Source organism: Haemorhous mexicanus, chromosome 3 (assembly GCF_027477595.1).
Source record: "Haemorhous mexicanus isolate bHaeMex1 chromosome 3, bHaeMex1.pri, whole genome shotgun sequence".
Classification (NCBI taxonomy): Eukaryota; Metazoa; Chordata; class Aves; order Passeriformes; family Fringillidae; genus Haemorhous; species Haemorhous mexicanus.
In genome coordinates, this window is record NC_082343.1 from 55093021 (window position 1) to 55118902 (window position 25882).

The 25882-nt window shown below is 43.7% G+C and overlaps 1 protein-coding gene across 5 annotated transcripts in view; it reads left to right on the plus strand.

Annotated features, from left to right (window-relative positions):
* PHACTR2 (phosphatase and actin regulator 2) overlaps nt 1-25882 on the plus strand; it is a 133573-nt gene that overhangs the window by 33115 nt on the left and 74576 nt on the right. The window contains exon 1 of one of the 5 annotated variants that reach the window (XM_059841881.1): nt 24504-24688. The exons of the other annotated variants lie outside the window; for them this stretch is intronic. Within the exon in view, the coding sequence (XP_059697864.1) occupies nt 24646-24688 (43 nt within the window). The 5' untranslated portion in view covers nt 24504-24645. Of the gene's footprint in view, nt 1-24503; nt 24689-25882 lie in introns of those variants that run through there. 5 annotated transcript variants of the gene reach the window in all.

A 25882-nucleotide genomic window follows, 5' to 3' on the forward strand; every position in this document is an offset into this window, starting at 1 on the left:
TAAAATAAAAAGCAATAAGAAACTCCTTTATGCTACATTTTCCTCCTACTTTCACCCATGCCCCCAGCTGAAGTGAACACTCTAGTGTATCACACTGCTAGAAAGTTGAATTTCTTCTTGTTGTAATTTTAGAATACTATTCATGGCTTATTGCCCCTTTACCCAGGAGCTGGCACCATGTGCTTATAAATCCATGACCTTGGAAAACATTTCTGTGAGGATTAAACTTCCTTGTGGGGCTGCTGCTCCCTGTGTTAATTTCAAGTCTCTATACACATAGTGCATAGAATGACTACATGGGAACTTGCACTAGAGGTAGCCAAACACCGTGCAGCACTAAAATGATGGAGCATCTTCTAATGTGGAGATAATCCACCCACCCTCCTTCAAATGGCTCTCTTTAGCTAGAGCTGCTGTGGTTCTGCTGTGCTGACACACACTCATGGTATTTTAAGCAAAGATTCCAGTTGCTGCGGTGCTGCTTATGGAGAAGCAGCATGAACTCTAGCTGGTTTAGAGAGATGGTAAAACGCTGATTTTACTTACAAATAATTTATGATTCTTTTTTTCTGGTAAAAGCTGGCAAGCTTTTCTGGCAAGCATCAAACCATCTGGTTCTGAGTTCATGCCTTATGTTTACATCTGCTGGTTGTGTGGCATTCTTGGCCTGCTGCCTTCAGACCTCTGTTCTGCACTCTGGATCATCACTGCCACCTATGGTGAAGAAGCAAGTGCTGTGTACAGAAGTAGTAATCCAAGTTTGAGAGGCAGCACTTCTCCGTATGCTTCTAGCAAGGATGAAACCAAAATTGCAGGAGCCAATTATTTTGACAGTACAAGAAATCAGTCCAGACAAGGAAAGGTTGTGTTAAGAGGCTCTGGTACAAATTGTTCCAAAAAAACCAGCCTGTGTTCCAGGGGCTTTGAACCCCAAAACTGAGGGGGCTGGAAGTGACAGACAAGGGGGAAAGGAAGATTGCATGACCAAAGAGCTGGTGGCTGACAATAAGGATCTATCTGCTGCTGTTTCACCAACATTCATTGTCTCTAACAGTGAGTCTTTTACGAAATGTGATACTTAATTGTGGGGTGACTTGCAGGGGTATTTCTTTGGGCTCAAAAAGTAGACTGGATGGAATTTTACCCAAAAAATCCTCACTTTCTCTATTTCTCTCCCCCTTTGTCTCACTATTTAAGCCTTTTTTATATTTTCACATAAAACGTTTACGAGACTTCTTCCTGAGGTATAATTGGAAAATGTAAGTAGCTTAGGACTATAAGAATACCCAGGAACCTTCTCCCAGCAGACAGGAGCAAATCCTAAATAAAACTGCTGAGTTTGTGTTAATCATTCTTGCTGCCAAGTGGGGCCCAGCCATCCCTGGGTGAGCGTGAAGGTCCCCAGGGCAAAGTGAGTGTCCCCAGCCAGTGCCCATGGAGAGGCAGGTTGTTGGAGAAGACTGGACAACTGGATTTGTTCTCCTACAGCCACGGAGGTGTGTGTGCCTGACTCTGGGCACAGCTCCACACCAGAAGGGGTGTCCCATTTGCTGCTGGAGATGCAAAAGAGGGAAGTATCCACATCCATTTGAACAGATCTATCACCTTGACTGCAGATACTGGGAGGCTGAGGCTACTGGGGTTTGTATTGCTACCTGTACAGAAGCATCCTCTCCAAGCACCCAGGGGGCAGTGGTACCAGCACAAAAACTTCCTGCAAAGAAGACAAGAAGGGATGATTCGTCTGCTTTCCTCCCAGAGGAGACAAACTTAACCCAGGCTTGTCAGCAATGAGGTATTGAATTGCTGGAAATATATGAGTCAAATAGTGGACTTGACTGAAGAATTGGATTCCTCTTAACATTCAATTTTCAAAGAAAGAAAAAGTCTGCAAGAAACTGAATCGACCAGGGCCAAATATTTGCTTAATTTTCTCCGCAGCACCTTTCCTGTAATGTAACTATCAGAGATTGCTTATTTTACAAGTTATGGGAAATTCCCTTTAAAAGCATTTCTGAAAAGCAACAGAATATTTCATGACAATGATAAAGGCAACACTATGTCTCTGTAGAGAGGCAGGCACAGTGGGAGACAATCCCAGAAACAATTTTTTCTCCCATGGCTTGACCATGGCTAGAAGGCATGCACAATGTAGTTCCAATAGAAATATGACAGCAGCTGGTACTTCCACAGGAGACAAAGTTGTGATGGATTCATCCTTGCTCCAGCTCCTGCTGACTCACATGTCCCTTCTGTCTTTCTCACTGGGGCTTGAGTCAGTCCAAAAAACAAGGGGTATTTCATTATGGAGGCTTGCCTGGAAACCATGTGGAGAGTTGAACTGAAATTATGGCGATCTCAGGCATCAAATTTGTGCTGCTGGGAGCTGTTTATTGACATTTAAATCATAGTTCAGCAGGACTTTGTTATAACCTTACTGTCAGAGAAAATGGTTTGTTAATGGAAGAAGCCTATGGAGTTCATGACTGTGATTTTATCACAGAAACAGGCTATATATTTTAGCTGCTTTTTTTGTAGCTGCAGATGTTGTATGTCTCCTTTTTCTTCTCTATTCTGTTCTTGTTTTTATTGTTTAATATTATTAAAATAACTCCCATGACACACTATTCTGGTTTAATTTCAAGTGAAATTTGGCAACTTCTACCAGTGAGATAAGGTCTAATTGCTCTTGGCATTTTAAAAAGAAATGAAAATGACAAAGATATTAAACTGACAAATTACAACAGCTCACATAACACTTTATACAATGTTTTTTTTTCCACGCATTTTTAATACCCAGAATAGTCAGCCTTAATACTACCATATTTACAATAAATCATTATTCTAATGGAGACATTTTGCTTTGTCAGGCAATACACAATCAGCAGTTTTCAATAAAGAATCTGAAAACTGTTCAACATTAATTCTGTGACACAAACTCATAAAAGCCAGACAATTTATAAATGGGGCCAATATGCTGCCCTTAAATTGGGATATTAAGGAATAATTAGAGCACAGTAAGGGCAGGTTGCCAAACGTAACTTTAAAATCCCCCAGTTTGTGTCACTTAGCACAGTGATTGTGATGTATTATGTGTGCCTTCTGTAAGGCACAAACATGCATTTCCTACAAAACAGCCACGAGAGGTTGAAGTAGCTGTTTACTTTGGCATGAGTGGCTTCAAGAGGCATAAAGCACCACAGAATTTAGGAACAACGATGGCTTTGGGGTTAGAAAAGGAAATGGGAAGCCATGGTAGAGTTTGCTTTTCTCAGTGTTTCTGCAAAACTTGGCAATGGGGGGTTTTGTTTGTTTGCTCTCTCCTTTGGTATCCTGCAGATGCCAAGTCTGCTCTGGGTGACAGGAGGTCCTTGAGGCAGCTCTGAGCACGTTGGTGTGGTGTGGTGCCTTTTGCCCAGCAGACATTAACCTGAGCCTAAACAGCACAGCCACATCAGCCCTGGGGGCTGGACCCCGACTGGTGATCCAGCTGGGGTGAGGTAGGATGCAGGGTCTTACACCTGCACAGCATCCCGCTCAGGACACAGCTGTTCTAGTTCTAGTTCTAGTTCTAGTGGAGGATCTTTCACCACTGTGCTGTTAACTGATGCAGACAGTCCTCAGAGCCTACCCCTGCCCATGGTTTTGGAGGTGCCATCCACCCTGATGAATTACCTGTCTTATTTAGAAGCTGGGGAAGGTTACACTGTGACATGTGAGAGTATCTTGGCAGTTCCTGAAGTTAGATAGTCTAGGTAGTGGGGGAAAAAATGCTTTTTTTTAACCTACAAGTGGGGCGTTCTAGGGCAAAAGTAAATGTGATGAAGTCTTGAGCAAGACTTTGAGGTCCCTGAAGATGAACAATTTACTTTGCAAAATCTAAGGGTGATGAGCAGCACATTATGTTATTATATTGTCCCCAAAATAATGTGATATCTATCAATGTTCCTTGTTTTAGCTGTGGGTGTTGTCACCCCAAGACAATTCTTTAACTCGAATACTAGAGGAGATGCAGTAGTTCTACACAAAGCTCTCCATTTTCACACAAAGAAGAGCAGAGAGGTATAAAACTGTCAAAGTAGAGGCACTGCTCAGCACCATTGGAGTCCTATTTCGAGCTGCTGGAGGAGAAAGAGTAGAGCCAGCGCTATTTCCCAGGATGTTACCTTCTCCCAGGGAGGAATAAGAAGGATGATTGTGGGGTCCCCTTCCTCTCTCAGGCGGTGGCCTGCCTGCTGCTTTGCCCTGCACTGCAGGTGAAGAAGCCAGTGATATGTCACTTAAGCCAAGGGGACAGTTTGTGCAGCTGTGGTTTAAGAACACTTCTGAGGGTAGTGTTTCTCCACTGCACTAGTAATGCTGTGTGTGCATCAGGGAAGCCTTGAAGTCTGCTTCTCCCTATGGTCCCTTTGCCTGTTGTGACAGAAATGTTGTTAGCTGCTTTTTGGAATGGCTTGCAAATTTGGGGACATACTGGCACCAAGTTCCCTCATCACTGCTTGCAACCCCAGCTAGACTTCTGTGGGGATTTTTTAGAGCAAAATTTTAAATTCTGAAGGCAAATTCAGCTTTTTTCCCCCGGTAGAGCAGATGGCTCCCGAGTGTTAGAGTTTGTGTGCATCTTTCAGGTGCAGATAGGATGTGCATCCATTTCAAAGGAGCACTCTCAGGGTCAGCAAGGTGAAGACAGGAGTCAAAATCCTTCCCAGATCAGCATTTAACCACACTTTAGTGTCATTATTGCCTCTTGCCATGATCTCCTTTCCTCTGCTCTGCCTTTAAGCTTTTCCCCCAGGGCAATAAGTGCAACCTCATGCATTTGATCAGACTGCTAATGGAGAAGGGGGTTGCCACCATGACAGCTGCTAACTGCTTGCCTTAAAAAGCACCACAAATAAACTTCTCAGGGTGGATGGAGTTGTGTGACCTCAGGCTTTCCTTTTCTCTGCTTCTGGCACACCACACTAGTCTTTTACACCCTTGCCTTTTACAGCTTCTCAGGAAAGCACCCAAGTGTCCACAGGATGCATAAGTGGTGCTTCCCACAGCAAAGAACCTATTACCTGCTACTGTGTTGGATTGATCCCCATAGCTACTGTGGTCCCCCTTCACTTTCACATTCTCATGCTGATCTGCATGCTCTGTGTGAATCTGCATGATTAAGGTTTTTATTTTTTTAAAATTTTTAATTTTTCCCCCCTTCTCCCCATTTTCACAGTCACAGTGTATTATGGGCAGAATGAAAAAGGAAAAAAAAAAAAGCATTTTGACGATATTAGTAGCTTGGCAACCATAAAGCTTTCCCATGGCTTTGCAGAGGAATTTGGAGTGGTTACGTTCTGTACTTCCCTTTATCTTGCTCTGCACTGTGCACCAGAGCTCCAGTTCTGCAGCTGATGCCATGAAAGTAGGTTGCTGTGCTGAAATCCAGGGTTTTTCTGAGCCTTCTGAGTCAGTTCAATGTATGCACTGCTGATTTAGATCGCTGCCAACAAGGATCACCCATTGGCTGTCTCATACTATTTGGAAGGGGGAGTAGGGGAGATATTAGCTGGGTTTCTAGGAACAGAAACAAAATTATATGACAACACTCACTTGTATCAAACTGGGCTTCTTCTCAGCTAAGGGAAAAAGCAAAGAAAATTTTCACCTGCTCCGTGATTTGCCTGCTTGCCGACTCCCTGGTCACATGGGCTCGACCCAAATGTGAGAAATTAGAGATCCTTTACACAGGTATGAAAGGACTTCCCATAGCTGAGAAGTGGCCCCTAACCTATTTCAGCTTTTGCTCTGTCAAAGGTGACTAGTCCAAGACATTTACCATTCTTAAGCATATGAACATTTCCACTTTGCTCCCAATATTTTCCTCCTATTTCATGACACTAAATCAAATTCCATTATGTGCTCATTTATAGAACAAGCTGTGTTCTCATGATATTTATGGATGGCTGCATCACGTGCTTTTTGCAGGTCAAGAGACATTGCAAACACAAAGGAAAAAGATGATTCCCAAGCACACAATCTCCTCAGCACGTGCAGGACTGACTCGCACGGGTGAAGGCACTGCCTGGACCCTGTGGGGAGTTTGCAGTGCTCAGAGACTCTCAGAGATGGAGTGCTGGGCTAGGTGCATCTTTCCTGTGTGTACAGGAGGGGAGCGAGTATGGTGGGGAGGCAGGGAGCTCCCAGCCTGCTGCAATATGTGCCAGTCTATAGCAGTGGTGAGAAGGGACAGTACTGCAAAAGAGCTGCAAACAGTCGGCCACGCCAAGGCACAGAGCTGACATTTACTTTGTAGCCCAGAGATGGAGCTGGCACAGCTTCCTGGCCTTGTGTTTGTGGTCGGGGAAGCCAGTGAGCTGCCCTGACTCAGGAACATTCTGAAATTACCAGGTAAGGTTCACAATGTATCCCCTTGGTCTCCCTTGTGAGAGAACTGCATGCTCTTGGTGAAATGATTATTAATTTGCCTTGCAACAATTTTTAAAGAGAGCAAATGAGGTAGACTCATAAGCATTAGCTAGTGAGTTTGACATCAGTCCCAGGCAGAAATGTGAAACAGATGATACAGAGACTGAGCCCGAAAGAATTAAGAGATTGAATACAAATAATTTCAATTAACATGGGTTGGAGGAAAAACAGGTTTGAGGGAAGTATTTCATACATCTGTCTTGCTGCTTGAGAACATGCTTGGCTTGGTTCTGATTTGTAGAACCTAAAAAGATGCAAAACCTATACACTCTGTATCAAATGAGTTCTTCTGTGCCCAAATGCCAGGTCTCAAAATCCAAGGGCATTTTGGGAATTGTTTTCACTCATCGGGTGTGATTCAGGAAGTATCCAGCAAGATCTGGTCCTTTGCTCCAGCTGTATGGTGCTACTGGCACTGACTAGCAAGAAAATACAAAATTATATTTAGGTAAGAAACTAATGCATTCAGTATGGACAAAGAAAAGGCCATATAAGCAGGGACAAGACTAATTAGATCATAGTTCCACATTGGGAGGCTCAGTGTTGAGAGGCAGCAATTTGCAAAAATACTTGCATAATTGCATTATGCTGGAGGCACATGTGCAGCTGACCAGTTCTGTCTCAGAGAGCTGAGACACTCCCACATGTATTTGCAACATTGAAAGGTGCTGCCTTGCTCTAGTTGGAGGGTGGAGTGACTGCTTCTGGGATACAAAATAATCTTTGGTGTCCCATGTCTTCCTTGAAGCACAAAAATCTGAGGAGGGATCAGGAAGCCTTGCAACAATGCAATCTGAGCTACTGTGAAATGTTTTTAATTCTGAATCTCCTTTGCACCTAGCCCTAAAATCCCTTGGCAGCTTTCTAACTGCAATGATCCTACACATTGTTCCATGACTTCTTACTGGACAATACTAATTTTGACCTCTTATGTTCCCATTTTTGAATAAATATCACAAAGATCTCTCTGTAGAGGTATATTGTTGGCAACAGCAATCTTTATCTACTTTACCATGTCTGTATGTATCTATATAAGATTAAAATAGTGGTCATTGGTGAGGCTGAATCTATTTCAAATTTGAAAAAGGAAGGTGACTAGCAAGTAGCACAAGTGAAAAACAATACCGCACAACTTACATCAGACAGACTGCTAAGAAGGCTGGAAATGAGGGGTCCCAGGTGATAAAATACCTCCAGCAGGATGCTTCCTAATCAACACTCAGGATTTCTCCTTCCTTTAAGAAAGGCTTTGTTTCCAGTGGATCTCGCTGCCTCTGCCCTAATTGCCCCCTGTCGGACCCAACAGAATGGCATCGCTGGCACACACGAGCCTTGGCTATCCTGCCTTCTCAGCACCAGGAAGCCTTGCTGAAATGATCCCCACTGCACTGCTTTCAGGGCACAGGTAGTTAAATGAAAGAAGTTTAATTCTTTCTCATCACCCCAGAGCCAGCAGCAGCCAGAGATCCTGTACAAAGCATTCCCCCATGTTCCTTTCAGGCGGTAACTGCTGGCGAGAGGGATGGGTGAGGGTAAGCCAGAACCCATGAAGTCCAGTCCTTTATACCCACTCACACCAAGGGAGGGGCAGATCCTGGCATTATCCCAGCAGCTCTGAAATCAGACACTCTCCTTGCTTCTCGGTGTTGCTGTCAGCCTGGCAAGGCAGCTGGAACTCTTACACAGCTGCAGAGAAACCATGGTTAAACACTGCCTGGGTGTTACAACTAGCAGGAAGGTTTCACTGGCTAAACCTGACTTCTAGGTTACTGGTGCTGCTCTTCAAACTGCAAGGCAACGCTTTCCAGCCAATACCATTGCTTTCTGCAGGTGCTGTGGCTTTCTCCTGTGTACTCCAGAGAGATTTTTTTTTCTTAATTTTTTTTTTAATCAAGTCATTTAAATCCTGTTTGTGATGTCATTCTTTGTGAGGCAGCTAAGAATCCTACACCACAGGGCACCCCTGCCAGAAGAGGCCTCCTGGGACAAAAGAGCTGGAAGCAGCAGAGTGGGTTGTGGTGAGGGTGAGCGCTGTGGTTGGAGCACACAGGCAGTCTCTGCAAACTGCACAGTGCCTAAAATAACAAGCAGTTCATTTTGCCTTAAATAGCCTGTGTATATGATAATACAGCCTGCTGATGAGGGCACTCATCTGTCCTTCTCTACACCTCCTTAAAATGCAGAAGTTTTGTTGTCATTATTGTTGTTTTGCTGGGTTTCTTTTTGTTTTGGGTTTTTTTTTTTTTTTTTTGCTGTTTTGTTGGGTTTTTTTGGTGTTTTTTTTTTTTTTGGAAGAAGAACTAGAAACAAGAGCCTAGCCCTATGCCACTATGATAACAGTACTTTATTCTCCATGCAGAAACACAACCAGTATTTCCCCCTAAAGCCAGCTGGTAGGATAAAAGTCCTGAAATACTGGTACTATACCAGCAAAAAGATCAGGTTGTTTCTGTCACTGGAAAGTCAGAGAAGCAGGAATTAATCCCTTCAAGCAGAAAACAATATTGAGTTAAGAACCACCCCCTAAACTGTTCTGTGTCCTGCCCAAGCTATTGCATGGATGAACAGAAAGGGTCTTTCCATCTAAATGCTGGCGTTGAGTGGGATTTAGGCTGGAAATAGAGTCCCTGTAACACAGATGATAGACAGCCTCACTACCCAGCACTGTGATATCTAAGTTCATCTCTTGGAAATGGGGACCCTCGGAGAGAGAAAAAGCTTTTTCCCCAAACATGCCTTCTTTGGGCAGCCCCATGTCACTTGAAAAGGCTCCTCAACAAGCAGAGTCTTCAGGACTCTCCAGGGCTCTTCAACTTTTCTCCACCAGTGTGAGTGCTAGCAGGGCACTGCTGTGGTGGTACTCCCAGGAGGATGTTTAGCTGCCAAGGAGGAAAGTTCCAGTGTACAGGTCATTCTGGGGCCTCTGTGGCTGGGCAGCAGTGAAGGAGGGTGTTGAGGACTGTGGAAATGAGAGTTTGTGGATCCAAGGAAATTTCAGTTGAAGGAAATAATTTTTCACAAAGCTATACCTATGTTATGCCTGTTGCAGATCTGTTTGCTGGGTACTGTGGGGTACTGAAATATTGCAGTGAGGAGGAGCCAGAGGTTTGCTTTATGCCATAGCTTGTCACCTCTCACTGAGCACACTGGTCCAGCTACTCCGTGTTTTCAGGATAAATGTGCGCTTGCTGTACCTTCTCCCCTGGGATGCAGGAGACTGACTGTGATGGAGATGGCCACCACACACAACATGGGCATTCTCCATAGCAAAGGGGATGGGAGTCAAGGAGTCAGCTCTGGGTGCAGGCTTTCCTTGTAACCTTTTGCTTACATTCACAAACAATGCCCTATTGTGGTGTTTCCTGCAGATTATTCCAATAACCACTGAGCAGTGAAGCATGAGCATGTGTTCAGGTTTCTTACATTGAATTCTAATGTGATAAAACATGCCAGCTTTCTAAGGGTGGATAAAAATGCACAAAAAAGAGAATTGGATAAAATGGAGCACATGGAACTTTGCTGTAACTCTTGAAACTTGGAAGCTTCCTGGAAGAAATGGATTTTATACCTAAGGACACACAATGTTTGCTTTCTTTTCTGCTATTTTATAACTTGTCAGTTATTTTGATACATCTCTTCTCTGAAAATGAATAGCCTGGTGTAGGGAGTAGAGCTTTCATAAAGGCTTGATTGCAATTATAATGGGGGGAAAGTGTTTTTGTGTGTGTGAAAAATACATGGCCTGGGCCTTGCATGGTATTTGAGGCTACAAATGCTGATTGAGTGCCTTGCCAGGGAAAAACAAGACGTCCCAGAGCTCCCACGTGGCTGCTGCATTGCACATGTGCTTGAGCATTGTAGTATATTAGGTATAAAACTTATTGTCAGTGAAAATCATTGTAGGGACCTGAGTGGAGCAGCACCAAAGAGGAGCGGAATGGTGACTGTGTTTGGCATTCCAGCACCAGGCTGTTGGCAGCAGGCTCCTGACATGTGCACGGAAATGTTCTGTCCATGGAGAAGGTCACCCTCCCTCACATTCTGGGCTGTCTTTTGTCCTTTAGGCTGACTCAGCTTCTAGCAAGCAATAACCTGAGAGCAACGCAATGTTATGTTGTTTGGAACAATTTGCAGTCAGACAAATTATGTTCAGTGTAAAAATTAACACACAAGCCTAAAAAAACTTCAGAAAATGTTTGGATTTTTCTTACTAAGGTGTTATGGTCCATCAGTTAACCAATGTTGCTAGACAGCTTATACAAACAAAAAAAGCCTTGCATGAATTGTGGATCCAGTTGTCTCATACTACTTAATTTGATGGGCCAAATTATTTGTAAAACACGTAATATTTATCATATCATAGGGAAATGACAGGTTTGAATAGGTTACTAGCGCCATACTAGTTTAATAACACTACTAGTTTTATTAAAGTGTTTAATTTACTAGTTTATTAAATAAATACCTTAAAATGCAGATTTTTTTTTTTTCTATTAGACTGGTAAATACACATCTTTAATATTTCTTCCTTTCTATACTTCTTACAGTTCATAAATTTGAACTGCAGAAAGAGGACTCCTATTCAGATTTCTAAAAATTTTTTAGGACTAATGGGATGGTTTAACACAAATGTCTATGCACTGAGAAGGTTTTCAGTGATGCTGGCTACACAGGAAAATTTGGGTTTTTTTACTTTGAGAGCACGTGCAACTGACTTGCATCTGTTTCACATATCTATACATGGATACATGCATAATTGCAAATACATTTACTTAATGAATTATTTTACTTGAACACAACCTGCCTTGTGAGGCCAGGAGTTAGTACTGAGTGCTGAACAAGGGTTAAGTCTCCGTACCTTTAAAAAAAATGACTTTTATTAGCTTGAGCTGCAAGGATCTGACCCCTGACAATGCAATGTTATTTTAACCACACTTTTTGTGAACTGAATGGATGTCTGCCTGGATCCCCAGACTGGGACACTGAGCTTTTGTGAAATTCAGCTGCACAAAATGAAGGTGGCCCTATTTTGTCCCTTAACCAAAAGGTGGCCCTATTTTGTCCCTTAACCAAAAGGTGATCTCTCTTAAGGGCTACTCTAGAAAGGAAGAATTTTTTCTCTGTACACATTATTAAAAAACCTAAAAAGTGCTCTTTGCTTTTCTCAAATGTTAATCTGCATACTGCACTCTGATTTATGTTCAACATGTCAGGATAATGGGGATGGAAAGCACAGGGCACCCTTCTTGGTCACATAAAAACATTGTAAAACATTCTGAAAGTTCTCAGTCTGTCTCCAGCAATGGACCATTAAATAAGAGGAATAAACACAGAAGGGACCATTGACCTGAGCTCTGCATAATTTACTTTATGACTGCCAGCTACATTCACAGATTTACAGGCACTGTGTTTTATCACCATGTGTGAGTCAAGGCTGTGGTTCACAATTACTGTGTAGTTCATGGGAAAACCCTAAAGACATCTTGTGTTGAATTTCAGTCATTTAGGTGAGTGGGATCTGTGCTTGAGAATGCTTTGGAGTGCCCTCGTCCTGCTCCATCCCCTATGTAGGTGAGACTCCATATAGAATCCTGCTTACTGATTTGGGGGAAACAACTATTTACTGTGCCACACAGCTAACATACAAGGAAATGTCTCAGGTATTCTGGAAAGGGTAACTGTTTAAAAAGAGAAGTGGACTGCTTGTGGGTGTCTTATGTAGGGTACCTTTTCTTTTATCCCCAGCGAGCACAGTTCTCCAAGTGACGATACAGAAAATAATGCCAAGCTGGATTTTGGGGGTCACACCTCACAACCAAAGGCATTTGTCTTCCATCCAGAGAGCCCAGTACAAGCTATCTTCAGTGCACATGGAGGCATTTCTGCATTTCTGCCTTGCACCCACAAGGTTTTAGAAGGAGTTTGGCATTGCCACCTGGTTCCCAGTGGTACCAGGGACCGTGGAAGGGGCCACAAGAGCTCCCCAAGTAGGTCCTGTTTTCAAAAATGTGTACTTTCTTCCTTTCACAAGGGGTCTTCTTGGGTTAATGTTTTCCACAGTTAAATACTTGCAGAAAGCACTGTGAAATTAAATCCTTTTTCTCCCAGTAGGTGACATACCAGTAAAGGTCTTATTACTGGCTCTCCCACACCAGCTTTGCAGTATTTATACTGGAATGTAATTCAGTGAGCCACAGTACCATGAAAACATCTGATGTACTATTTTTTTAAATGCATTTTCCTCACAGAGAAGCTGTCTTCCTGGGCATTTCTTCTGTCAGCCCAATTTAATTGAATTGTAGCTGAAAACAGTAATATTACATTTACATTAGCTTTAAAAGTTCTGCATTTTTGCCTCTGCAGCCCATCTGGCTCTAACGTTTCTGAATTTTAATGGATTTTCTTCATTTGAACTGACTAATTGTGCTGCATTAACAACGTGCTGTATTAAAAAGTAGTGAGAAAAAAAGTGTAATATTGATGTTTAGTCTTGGTAAAAGCATTTTTCCCAAGAACCGCTCCTGGCTTATTTGATAAAACTGTTTTAGTTTCCTTGTGTGTGGGTTTGCAACTGAACCAACCCGAAATAAATCAGGACAAAAAAGCCCCCCAGGAGTAGCGTGGTTAAAGCATGCTGGTTCCTCCGGCCACCAGCGAGTCAATGAATGACACATAAGGATTTAAATAGCGAAATGAGACTCACAGATCGACACTTGACTTACACAATCACTATGTAAAGCCCAAATGCCCCACATATAGGAGGGGCTGGAGGCAAAGCTCACAAGGCTTTCTGCCCCGTTGGAAGCAGCCCTCAGCAGGGAGGTGCTAGCAGGTTACCAGATCAGAATTCTGCTACAGCACACTGGCAAGGGTGCAAACCCCAGCCCTTTTTAGTCCTTCCTATGCACAGCCATGCACACTTGGTCATACAGAAGCTAAAAAGGGATGATCTGCTTCCCACCATCCAGGATGGCTTTAGAAACAAGTGGTGTGTGAAACCTACTGCAAAGGCGGCTGCCTCCAATTAGAAGAAGGAAAGTGGCTGATTCTGAAGGTTCAAAACAAAACCCCAAACAAGTGCCTGGGAGGGGAGAGAGGTGCAGGATGTGCATGTTAGCATGAAATTGGATCTGATGGTGTCCTTGAACCAGTCACACCTTTCTGACATTGCTGCTCAAAGTACAGGGCCCAGCCACCACGGCCAACGCCCACAGAACACATTCCTGTCCCAGAGGTGCTGTGAATCCCTGGCAGAGCAGCCCGGGAGCTCTGCCAGCCACACCTGCTTGCCTCTGGCTGCTCTTGGTGAACCCTGTGGATCCTTTTTAGGAAGAGCCTTGTGAGGAGCTGGGGCCAGACAGGCAGAGAAGAAAAAGCCCCAGACAGTGCTCTGCTAGTGCTGGTGTGCCTCTGCAGCCATCCAGACCATGACAGAGCCAGCAGGGAGGGGACATCACTTCCCTGTTAAACCTCTGGGGAATACAAGTGGAAAGGGGGATGCTCCACCAGCCCTACTCCTGGGAAAAATATCAATTAGTGTTTGTATTTCATGGAGAGGCAAGAACTGAGAGCAAAAGCCTCAAATCTGCAGGAAAGACACTTATCGGTGCAATTTTGCCAGACAGGTGGGAAGAATGATGAGCAGGACTCCATGATATCAGGAGGCTAATTAATTACTTAATTATACTGTATTATTCTATACTATGTTGCACTATATTACACTACATCTGAACTGAAACTGAACAAGAACTCGACTCAACAAAATCTCGTGACTTTCTCCTGACTGACCATCAGGACACAGCTTGCAGAGATTGGTCAAGAGAACAGAACACTCACACCAGAATCCAATTACCAAATCCCTTCAGGTAAACAATCTTCCATAGTGCCTTCCACTTCTGCACAAACACAGGAGCAGCAAATGAGATAAGAATGGTTCTGATCATTCTTTTCTCTGCTTCTCCAGGAAAAAACCTGAGAGAGGGAATTGTCTCTCTCTGTTCAGAGAATGTGAATCCAACAGACAGTCTGCACAAAAGCAGGAGATTCATTTTACACCTTTGTTTTGGACACTTGTAACCGGTTGTGGGCTTTGTTACAGATCAGCATAGACGTAGGCCAAGCAGCACAGCTGTAATCATGGTAGGTGCAAAAATAACCATGGAATAGGTTGGGCTGGAAAGGACCTCTGAAGGGTAATTTAGTCCAACACCCCTGCAATGAGCAGGGACATTTTCAGCTAGATCAGGTTGCTCAGAGCTCTGTCCAGCCTTAAATATTTCCAGGGATGGGGCATGTACCAGCTTTCCAGGCTACCTGTTCCAGTGTCTCACCACCCTTACAAAGAAGGATTTCTTCCCAACATGGAATCAAAACCCACTGCCTTTCAGATTCAAGCCATTCCCCCCTTGTCCCATCTCTGCATACTCTTGTGAAAAGAAGTCCCTCTCAGCTCTTTTGTAGGCCCCCTATAAAGTACTGGAAGGTGTTAGAAGGTGTCCCTGAACTTTCTCTTTTCCAGGCTGAATAATCCCAGCTTTCTCAGCCTGCATTCATAGGAGGGGGCTCCATTCCTGAAACCATCTACATGGCCCTCCTCTGGACTTGTTCTAACAGGTCCATGTCTTCCCTTTGCTGAGAGAGTCACAGTAACCCAGGTGGGGTCTCACCAGAGCAGACAAAGGGGATTTGCCATGATAAAAAACTGCCCAGGGCCAGGACAACTGCTTCACAGCATCTGAAAGAAGCAGACAAAAGATAGGAGAGAGAGTCTGCCAATGAGGAGTGCAGCTGAGCAGGATGCCCTCACGCCTTTCGTAGCACGCTCGCTCCTGCCATCACCCCAAATGAAACATGGAAATGGCACCTTGGGGATAATAACACTTCCCTAGAACCAGCAAGAGGTGCTCACATGCTATAATAATAGATGCTGTGGAAGTGCTGCAGATGGAAAGTGGATATTGGCTCAATATTTGCAAAACGGGAATAATAAGCCCAAAGCCTTCCAGAAGACTGGTGAATGTGGTGCAGGAAAGAATGTCCACCACCAGCTCCTTATTCTGCTGCTCTGCAGCCTCTGATGAATTAAGTGCACGGTGTCTTGCTGTGAAGAATAAGTGGAACAGACACAGGGAGATGTCTGACATATATTTTGAGGTGTATTTAATATTGTAGTGTTTCCGGATTCCACCAGCATGCTAGGGGTTTTGGCTTCAAACCAATGTTTGCATCAGTACCATGTGTCTCTGGAACAGCAGTGCTTACTTTAGAGCTGGCTATGAAAATAGTTTCCACTATAACCCCTTGTTTTCACATGCTTCTTTTATTTTATTTTGAAAATCCTCTTTTGAGTCAGAAATTTCCATCTGTATCTTTGCCAAAAGGTGAAGTTTTTCCCCCTTCTTTTTCTTCAGCTTGGAGGGAGAATCTTTCAGATGTTTTTGAGTCATGGGAGAGTGGAAAAAATGCATTTTCCCAGTAGGATAAAAAAAAATTTCCACATTTTTACAGTAGTAGAAACATACAGGGAAGGGAAACTGAAGGCTGAAACTTGCATTTTGGTCCAGATATTTCTGGAGTAAAAACCAGCTTCACAGGGAAGGACTTTGATTTGCCAAAGGCAGAGATGATTCTGATTTTTGGCAGTTAATCAGGCATGGGTCCAGGTTTGAAACTTTGCTGACGTTCAGGATATTGTTCAAGGCAGTGTCTTTACAGCTGGCCATTTAAAAAGAAAAGAGCCAGTCCCCAGTGGGCTTCTGTCCTTCAGAGCTAATTATAGTCCAGCAATACATTTGAATTCATTCTAAAATCTAATTGAATGGAGAGGAACTAGAAGAACACTGGTGCCAAACATTTTTGAAACTTTTTCTCAATTCTCACTCAAGTCAGCAAGAGCAAATGAATGCTGTTGAAATCATGGGCAGGCTGATGCAGTTCAAAAGGGCCAAAGTGCACAACAAGGTATGTACACACGACTGGCTTGAGCAAATGAGAAACTTCTCTCAGTACGCCTTGCCAAGTGTTTTGTTGGATGTTTTTTCACCTTCACATAGGCTAGGAAGCATCAGTGCAAAACTCTGCTGTGCTATGTGTAGTTACACTGAATCAGTTAAAAGAAATAATCAGCAGAAAAGAAAACTGGAAAGAGGCAGGGAAATGGAAAGGAAAGGGGCAGGCATCTAACCATCGTGCTGATGAGTGATCCTGCACCCTTGTTCTGCTTCCTATTACTGTTTTCTCCCATTAAGAATTGTAGTGGATACAAGACTAGTAAGTCCCCTCCATGTATTCCAGAAAATCCACAAGATCTGAACAACTGAGGATACTGTTGTGACCCTCAGTTTCATATTTTCTGGCTCTTTTGAAACTTTAACTACTCAGCCTGCACATTTCATTAAACCTTTTGCTTTCTATCATTTAAAACCTGCTCCAAGTGTACATACTTTTGGCACAGGCATCCAAAATGATGTGTTTATTTTGCTTCAGTGCCAAAAAGCAGTGATTCATTATGGAGCTTGGAAACACAGAGGAAAAGCCACAGCCAGCAACCACCACACGTGCCCTGAAGAGCAGAAAGCTGTGTTTTTCTAAGGAGAATGGTTAGTGCAGCTGAGTTGATATCATGGCTGCTTCTCTCTCTCAGCTGGACAGGCTGGAGAGCACAGGAATTCTCCTGGACAGCTGGGCTTTGCTGCAGCAGCAGCAGCCAGAGGCTGCTGTTAGACCCAGAGGGGAGAGAGAAAAAATGCAAAATGGCCAAGGGGAGTTGGTCCAGCTGGTAGGAGCCTTTCCTTGAATGATGAATTAGGGACCTCCAGTGCTGTGCTACTGCTATGGTGAACACAGTGAAATGTGCAACAGGCCTTGAGAGAAGAGGTGGAGGAGGAAAGGCGGTGACCTGGAGAAAGAATAGGCCTCCAGCTGCCTTTAGCTGCCCTACTTCCCTTTCTCAGCTGGGGACATGCCAGCTTGTATCAGTAAAGGGGCCTGTTCATTCTGTTTATTGTCGCTACTGATACAAACTTTAGGAGCAGCTAAACCTGTCTATTGAGGAACTCTACACTCCAACGTGTCATTGTTACGCCACTGTTTTCTTCCTCCCCAGTGGCTTGAACTAGGACAGGCAGGATGCTATTTATAATTTCTAATGTAGTCCTTTTTTGTCTTTCATCATAAATCTGGAACCCTGGACAAAATTGAAATCTGGTGACCAACACACTGTTGATTAGAAAATGTCTGATGGTTATTTTCTGCCTGGAAAGGAAATTCTGTCCTGTGCTGTCACAGTGCTGCCACACAACAGGAGGTGCTGGGATCCAGGAGCCAGAATGAGGCACAAAGGAAATTATCATGTATGAAGTACCTTAATACCAAGAGTTATTGCAATGAACAGTCCAAAACATGTAGAAGAGTTTTTGAAAATTCAAGGTTTAAAATTTAAACCAGGAATGTGGCATTTACATTATCAATATTAGGGTGTGAGCTTACAGACTTTGGGTAATATGCCATGTCACCTACTGGGGGGTTCTTCACCTGTTTCTCAGGAATATCTGATTTAGGCTTAGGGACATTGTGTGATCCAGTATTCCAGTTCCCCTTGATGCTTTAAACAAAGACAGAAGGCACCTTTTTCCAGCATCAAGTTTAGCCCTTCTTAAAAGAAGGAAAGAGTCTTATCCTGAAGAGCACACATTTCTTATAACATATTAATTTTCAGTAAATTCAAATTTAAAAACTCCAACACTTGTGTCACATGGGTCTGATTAATCTCTAATTTTTTCACTTTCATAATATTGCACAAGTAGTTCTCCAAAATCTGCATGACAACATTTCCACTACTTACATCAGAAGTCTTTAGGCAGCTGATAATTTTTAAAACAATGGATGTGAACATAATAGTACTCCAAACAATTGGTGAAGTACTCTGTGTCTGTGAGAAAATGAAGGTTCCTGCATAGGCCAGGCTTAATGAAGTGGAGCGAGGGAACTGACTCCAGATCATCACAAGCAAAGTAAACAAACATTAGCAACAAGTGTGGGATGGAGGGAAAGGTCTCAGAGGGATTCCAAGTTTTAGAATTTGCCTTTAAAGAACATTAGGGAAAGAAAACGCCTTTGAAAGATATTGTGGAACAGAACTGGCTGGGGATGAAGCATGTAGAAATGGAAATGTAGGAAGAAAGCACAGTGGGGGTGTAGGGCAGTTTCTGAAGCTGAGGAATATGCACAGGAGAGGAGAAGATCTGCTCTTCAAGACTCACTAAATATTTGTGTTGGGACCATTTTCTTTCTGTTTTCTGCCTTTCAACCACACACAGTATGTAAATTACTTTAAAAGTCCAGTGTGTACAGTACCAGAGAAACCACAATCTGTTATTAAAATGACAATGGAGATTTTTCAACATACTTCAAGTCTGGAAAAGTCATTCCTAGAAAAACTTGCTGAGCAGCTGCTTAATATGGAAAAGAGCAATGTAAAGTTAAAGGATACAACATAAGAAAGCCACAGATCAGATGCTAGAACCACACAAGCAGATCCATAAGCATTCATGACTAGCCATTTAAAACCATATTGATGTGTTTCTATGCAAGTTTCCTCCAGGCACAGGTAAAACCCCTGAGTCAGAGAGCACAAAGAGATGCCCACGGCTGAGGGCACCCAGCACACAGCCTGGGTGATAAATTATTGAACTCCTGTTGCCATGAATTGTTTACCTGCTTCCCTATGTTCAAAACTGGCTTGCAAACTGTTATGGTGAATAATTCAGAGTAGCAAACAGGTTTGCAAGTGCAGAACCTATTTGGAGATAATTTGTGAGCAGAAAGAAAACCCATCTGTGCCAAATCACCAGGAAAGGGTTTGCCCAGCTGTGCTCTTTTTCCTGCCTCTGATGACAAAGATCCAGTATGGATAAATAAGAACAGACATTGAAATAGGAGTTGGGATCATCTGAATACTAAACAAGTCTGACCCATCACCCAGTGCAATCTCAATATGAACAAGCAAATCTCATCCAAAAAAACTTCTGCTGTATGTTTTGATCAGAATGACCCATATATGCATATCAACTCCTGTGATCTAAAGTTCTGAACCCTTAGCTCCAAATTTAGAGACTGAACTACAGAAGCTCCTGTCAGTTCTGTGTAGTTGCCTTCCATTCTACTATGTAGACAGTATGCAATGGGGATTTTTGTGGGAGGAAGGCTGGTGATCACTCACAAAAACAACAGCCTCTCTTTTAAGGAAGATTTCAAGTTCTTTTTTTTTCCTTACACTTGGGCACTGAAAATGGTAGGTGACACAGGTGAAGGCACAGCATTGCTAAGCCATTAAAAGTAAAAAAAGGACACATAAAAATATTTTAAAATATTTTCAAATGAGAGAACATTCTGGGGTTATTGAAAAAGTCTCTGGTTATTACAAGGAAATGGCCTGCATGCCCAATGTGCTGCCTGTATAATCCATGAATGTGGCCTGTGACTTTGTTTGGATGGTGCCTGTTTAAGAACTGCATTCAGTTTCACAGAAAACAGAACTAGCTTTTTACTAAACCACAGCTGATATTTCAGTCTCAAGCAAAGAGACTGTGGAGGTACCCCCCCAGACTCTCCCCCAAATGACTGCAGGTTCTCTCCAGACAGGTACAAATTCAATGTCATTGTCACACACCTTACTGTGACCGTGGCTAAAAAAATGACCCAGCTTCTTGATTGTGTTTGCTCCATGCCATGACCTTTGCTTTGTTTGTCGAATGATTCAGCTCTGCAGCCTGCCAGAGACCATGCTGATCATCTTCCAGCAGTTCTGCACACTGGCAGAGTTGTGAGTGGGTGGAACACATAAGAAGCGACCTGTTTGGATCATTTCTGCTTTGGACTCAGTGCCATCCTCTTGGTTTTTCTTAATAAGCACCTGGAAAATAGTCTTTTCCTGCTACATTTGCCAGTCCTGCATTACAGATCCTGGGATTAAATGCGATAGACCCTCCTCATAGCTTCTGTTATATTTAGGGCCATAAATTAATCTTGGTAACTAAGAGAATAGTAATACAATTTCACCTTTCTAAAATGCCTCTTCACATGAGTCTACAGAACTGTAAAGACCAGGCAACAACATCCTACAAGTTGTAAGTCATCTATTGCCATCCATCATCCCAGTATAGTAAACACACTGAAATAGCCCTGTCTTTGATGTTTTATTGGGGGGAAGGAATTTACTCTTTCAGATGTGAGATAGATCATTGTGTGTGTAATCTCACTCTGACTTTGGAAAAATTTGGAAGTTTTACATCATCTTCCATGAAGAGACCTCGTACCAGCCATTTCAACAAGTGAGACATTCTAGTTTTACAAACACTTCTGAAATTTAGGAAGAAGCTAATTTTCTCCCTTTTAGTGGAATATTTCCCTTCTTGAGGGTCAGCAGAGTGTCTCTTTACGAGTACTCTCCACAGTACTCCACGCAGTAACTTTGGGCAAGAAGAGAAGAGTTCTGTGTGTGTAGCATGGAGCAATCAGACATTATTACTCACATTGGAATCTCAGATCTAACTGGGACATGGGTTCCAGGAGCCCCATTGATGCTCCTGTGTCAGAACAGTCTGGCATGGCTTACTGGCTCCTCTTGTACCCATCAGCTGAACTGCTGCTTCACCACCTGACGGAAGACACACATATTTTAGCATCTTTTTGCAGAATTTCCTTCAGTACAAGACTAGCCTTGGATAAAATGATCATGGAAATTTTAATCCTGAAATTCTTGCTTTAATCTTCCCCTGCCTGTTTTTGCTTTGCTTGCAATCGTGGATTTCCAGAGACCCCAGAAAACTAAAATACTGCAAAGTGCTTAGAAGTCCGTTTGTCTTATCCTCTTAGAGGTTTAGGTGCAAAGTGGAATATACAGCTTAAGATGTCGTAGGATCATCTACACCCTAAACAGCAAGTATACCAAATAAAAGTGCATTTTATCTACGTAATTGTAATCTTAAATCTCTGCTAGAATAATTTGTTATATCTGTAAACTTTCAACTGTTCTACATGTCAGCTATCAACATGGAAAGAAACCTAATGTACAGATGAAAACACCTCTATCATACTGCAGAATTAAAGTCTACAGACAACCATACATTAAATGTCTGTATTTTGTGGGATGCTCACAAGTGAATGTCAGTAGGACATTAGAATCCTTCTGTATGGAGGCAATTACATAAATATAGCCCTGCATATGAGAAACGTAATATATCTTTCAACAGCCCAGTTTCCCTTACCATTCATAGAAAAGAAAGTTGTCACCATCAGTTAACTTAGGAAGAAAAAAACCAGAAACAAACACAACTAAACCAAAAGAAATTGGCAACTACTTCAATTACATGAAGGATGTGGCAACTAAATTTCATTTATTTAGCTCACAAATTGACTTTGAGGACTTTACTACGTCACATGAACCATCGCAGACAGATGGTATACACTTTTACATTGTAAACTGGGCTTTTACGCAGGAGGGGAACACAATTTCCTTTGATAAAATTAATGAGATTCACCAGAGGCAGACAGGAAAACTTTTATGTTCCTGTTTACAAGTGACTCCAAAGAGGTAACTCGAGTTTCTCAAAACAAACCCTTTAAAAATAACTTTTCAAGGTAAGAAAAATGAACGTGCCAAATTGCATGCAAAAAAAATCCTGAGAAATTAATGACAGAAGTCATCTAATACAACAAGCTGCCCTTCTGGAAGCCTTTCCTTGGGTTGACAAAGGGACCATATGCCATCTACCTTGCTTTTGGCTCCCACTGCGCAATTCAGCCTGGTTCTCTGCATAAGCCCCACTCAGTTGTCTTCAACACTGTGCTTTGTATGGAACCTGGATTTGGGTATGTCAGACAAAGAGCCCTTCCTTCAGTGCTTCAACATCCAGGAGTGTTGCAATGCTGTTCTTTCCTTGCAAGGGCACTCTTGAGTTAAAATGCAGCATGTCTGTTTCCCAAGTTCATTGGTTTTTTCCACACCTTTTGTTGGAGACGGCTTTCTGTGATTTCCATCTTATCTTGCGGATCTCTTTCCAGCTCTCTCACATCACACAGCATCTTTTTAAAGGAGAGACAACAACACTGGATATGGGACAGCACTTTTTGTCTGATAAAAAGCACGAGGCAATGGGATTTCTACCTACCCTTTTCTACTTGCACAGCTGTATGTACATATCAATCCCTTTTCCACTAGCACTAGCTCACTAGGAGCTCATGTTGAATTTCTCCAAGCTCCTGTATGGAGTGACTGTCAAAGATACATTCCTTGGCCACGTAGGTTGTGTTGTTCCATCCTCCAAGTCTGACTTTTTTTTCATTTTGACCCTATTAAAATCTGTTTGAAAGACCTGAGTTTGTTAAATAATGCAGATAACTCTGTGACTGCCTTGTTCTCATAATCACTCTGTTAATATTTACTGTCTAAAATTGCTGCCAGTGGTGATTTATTTAGTCTTTTTTAAGCTGTTTGAAAAAATACTTCTCTAGATTCCTGATCAAAACTCTGAAGAGCCTCCCTGCAGCTCACCAACATCTTCATTAAATGCTAGTGCTGCTTGGACAGTTGATCTGCTTTTCATTTAGCTTTTCATCTGTTTGTGCTTTATTAATTTTGTGCTGTACTCACTTTTTTTCTCTTACTAAATCAAGTACGTGAAAGTCAGAAGTCTATTACACTCAAGCCTCTGGCAATTTAATGCATAATCATATAAAATGAGGAAATAAAAGAGCTGTTTACCAGGACCTATTTTCTATAAAAAACCAAGAAGACTAGCATTAGTTGTATTCTCCATGTATTAGCTGACAATCATAAGTCTTCTGCCTACCACACAGGCAGCAGCAATTTCTTGTGCTCCTTTTTGTGTCCTTGGTATGGGTCCCACACTAACAAACACACTTCTCCATCCTTGAAACACCACCACAGTGCTAACACGTGCAAAGATCAGCTAGCCAGACATCACTTCAACCCCTCTAGGACTTTCCTCTAGGATTTCCAGACCACTAGGAAATTGTAATTTCACCATGTCCTGCTAATAAATGTTCTTTAGGTGAACCTTCAGTGTCCTCTTGTGATATATATGCATCTCCCTGCTTATTTCTAGATGCTGCATAGTAATAGCTATTAGGTGCTCAAGTTTTTGGGGGCTTTTATTTTTTATTTCATTTTTGGCAACAGTTACTTGTTTGCACTAGCATTAAGCTTGTATCACTGCTTGGATGATGCTTATGCTTTAAGGAAGACAAATTAAGAATTTGTTCGTTTTGCCCTAGAGTTATATGGGCAATGTCCGTTTCCCCCCATCTTCATCAAAACTTCACCTTACTGATTCTGTCCCTTCTTGTCACCTGCTACGGCAGAGTGCTGTCTGGATACCGCTGTCTTTGACTATCTTTTTTCTTCCAAAACTAAAAGTAGTCCTGCCTCCGATTATGTACTTGTGTTAGTGGCGAGCGTCGGGCACTTTTCCAGAGCTCAGCCACAGTCAAACGAGCCTGGTCAGGATCCCATGCCCGGGCGCTCCTTTTCACTCGTGACAGCAGCGCAGCCTGAAAACTGCTCCCAACAGCAAAGCGCCTCAAGCGATGGGATCGCTCCCTGAGGCTGTTTCAAGTTTTCCCTGTACCTTCAGAGGGGATGAGCAGGGGTGGGAATAACTCCGTGTCTGGACTAAGGCTTTGGAGCAGGGCGGGGGTAGGCAGGGACCGGGACGCCAGCGGCGCGGGAAGCCCCGCCTGTAGCGCACCGTCCTTCCCAAACTGTGTGTAGCTAAAGGGGAAACTCCGTGTAGCTAAAGGGGGGTTTTCTGCCTTTGATTTTTTTTTTTTTTTAATTTTCAAATTTCTTAAAGACCTCTGCGATCCCGGCGCTGTTCCGCGCGGGGCCGTGGCGGGAGCGGCGCGCAGCCCCCGGGCCGGGCGGGGCCGGGGCGGTGCCGGGGCGGAGCGGGGCGGGGGCGAGGGGCCGGGGCCGCGGCGGTGGCCGGGCAGCTCGGCGGGATGACAGGCAGCAGCCGCCGGCCCGCAGCCGGAGCAGCCGCCCCCCGCCAGCCGGCGGGGAGCGCGGGCCCGGCCAGCACCGGGATGTGCCCTCGGGAGCAGCCGCGGCGGAGGCTGCGCGCCCCGCGGGCGGCGTGAGCGCCTCCCGGCCGAGCCATGGGCCAGACCTCGGTCTCCACGCTGCCCGAGCCGGCCGGCGGTGAGTACCGGAGGCAGCGGGGCGGGCGGGGGGCTCCCGCCGGGGGTCCGTGGTGGCGGCGCGGGAGCCGCGGTCTCCCCGGGCGGGCGGAGCGGTGCCCGCGGTCCCGGGGCCGCCGCCGCCGCTGCCCCGTTCCTTCGGAGCGCAGCGGAGCGGGAGGGGCGGCCGCTCCCGGCGCTGCACTGCCCGGCTCGGCAGCCCCGGGGGGTGAGAGGCTCCGCCGTGCCTCCCACCTTCCCCGGGGCTCGAGGCTCCTTCTTTTCCCGTTATTAAATAAATAAGTACGAAAGCTTCCCCTTCGTAGGGAAAGGGAAGGAGCTCTGGCACCTCGCCCAGGAGCGCGGCTAGTAACCCGCCCAGCTGGTTGCTTTTAGCTGCAGGACATTTTATGTGTAAGCAGACTGTTGAAAATAAATAAATAGCGTGTGAGTGGAACTGTTTCGGGTCCTTTTCCCCACCACCTCCATCACCCCACTCCCATCCCCCCAAGAAAGCAGTTTTGGCTGTTTGCAATTTTTTGAAGGTAGTATGCGCTTCTCGGGAATGTTGTTAAGATAACCCGGTGTGTTTTAGTTACTGAAGAGTGGGTCTCTTCCCACAATAATAGGATGTAGAATCTGAATTAACTTCAGCGAGATTTGAAGTTTCCTGCGAAATTCCTGCATGCCTGTTTTTCCTCAATGCCTGTTTCCTTTACATCCACAAAAAAAACCCCAAAAAACCAAACCAAACAAACAAAAAAAACCACTAAAAAAAAACCCAAACAAAAAAAAACCCCAACTAACAAAATCCTGTTGTGGACTTTAATGCTGAAGACTGAACTTTATCCTTAATTTGCTTATTGCTATTAATGTGGGAATGTTTTGTCAAATGGGAGACAGTGCAACAATCTTTCTCTTTTCCCCTTTTATTTTTCCTACATTGCTGTTTCAGAGGGTAGTTTCAGTACTAACACATAATTTTCAGACAAACTTGGTTATATTCCTAGTCATACCATCCCAGTCAAAACCTTGGATGCTTTTCTCACCTGTCAAACATTCCATGAAAGAAAAATTGGACCATTTCCAATAAATGTTGCCATCCTGTTGAAGGTTTCACCCAGCAGCCAGTGTGTTAGGATTGTTTCAAGGTAGTCATCGGAAAGCAGATGTAAGGAAACAGATGGACCGGTTAAAATTTTTTGTTAAACTTCCT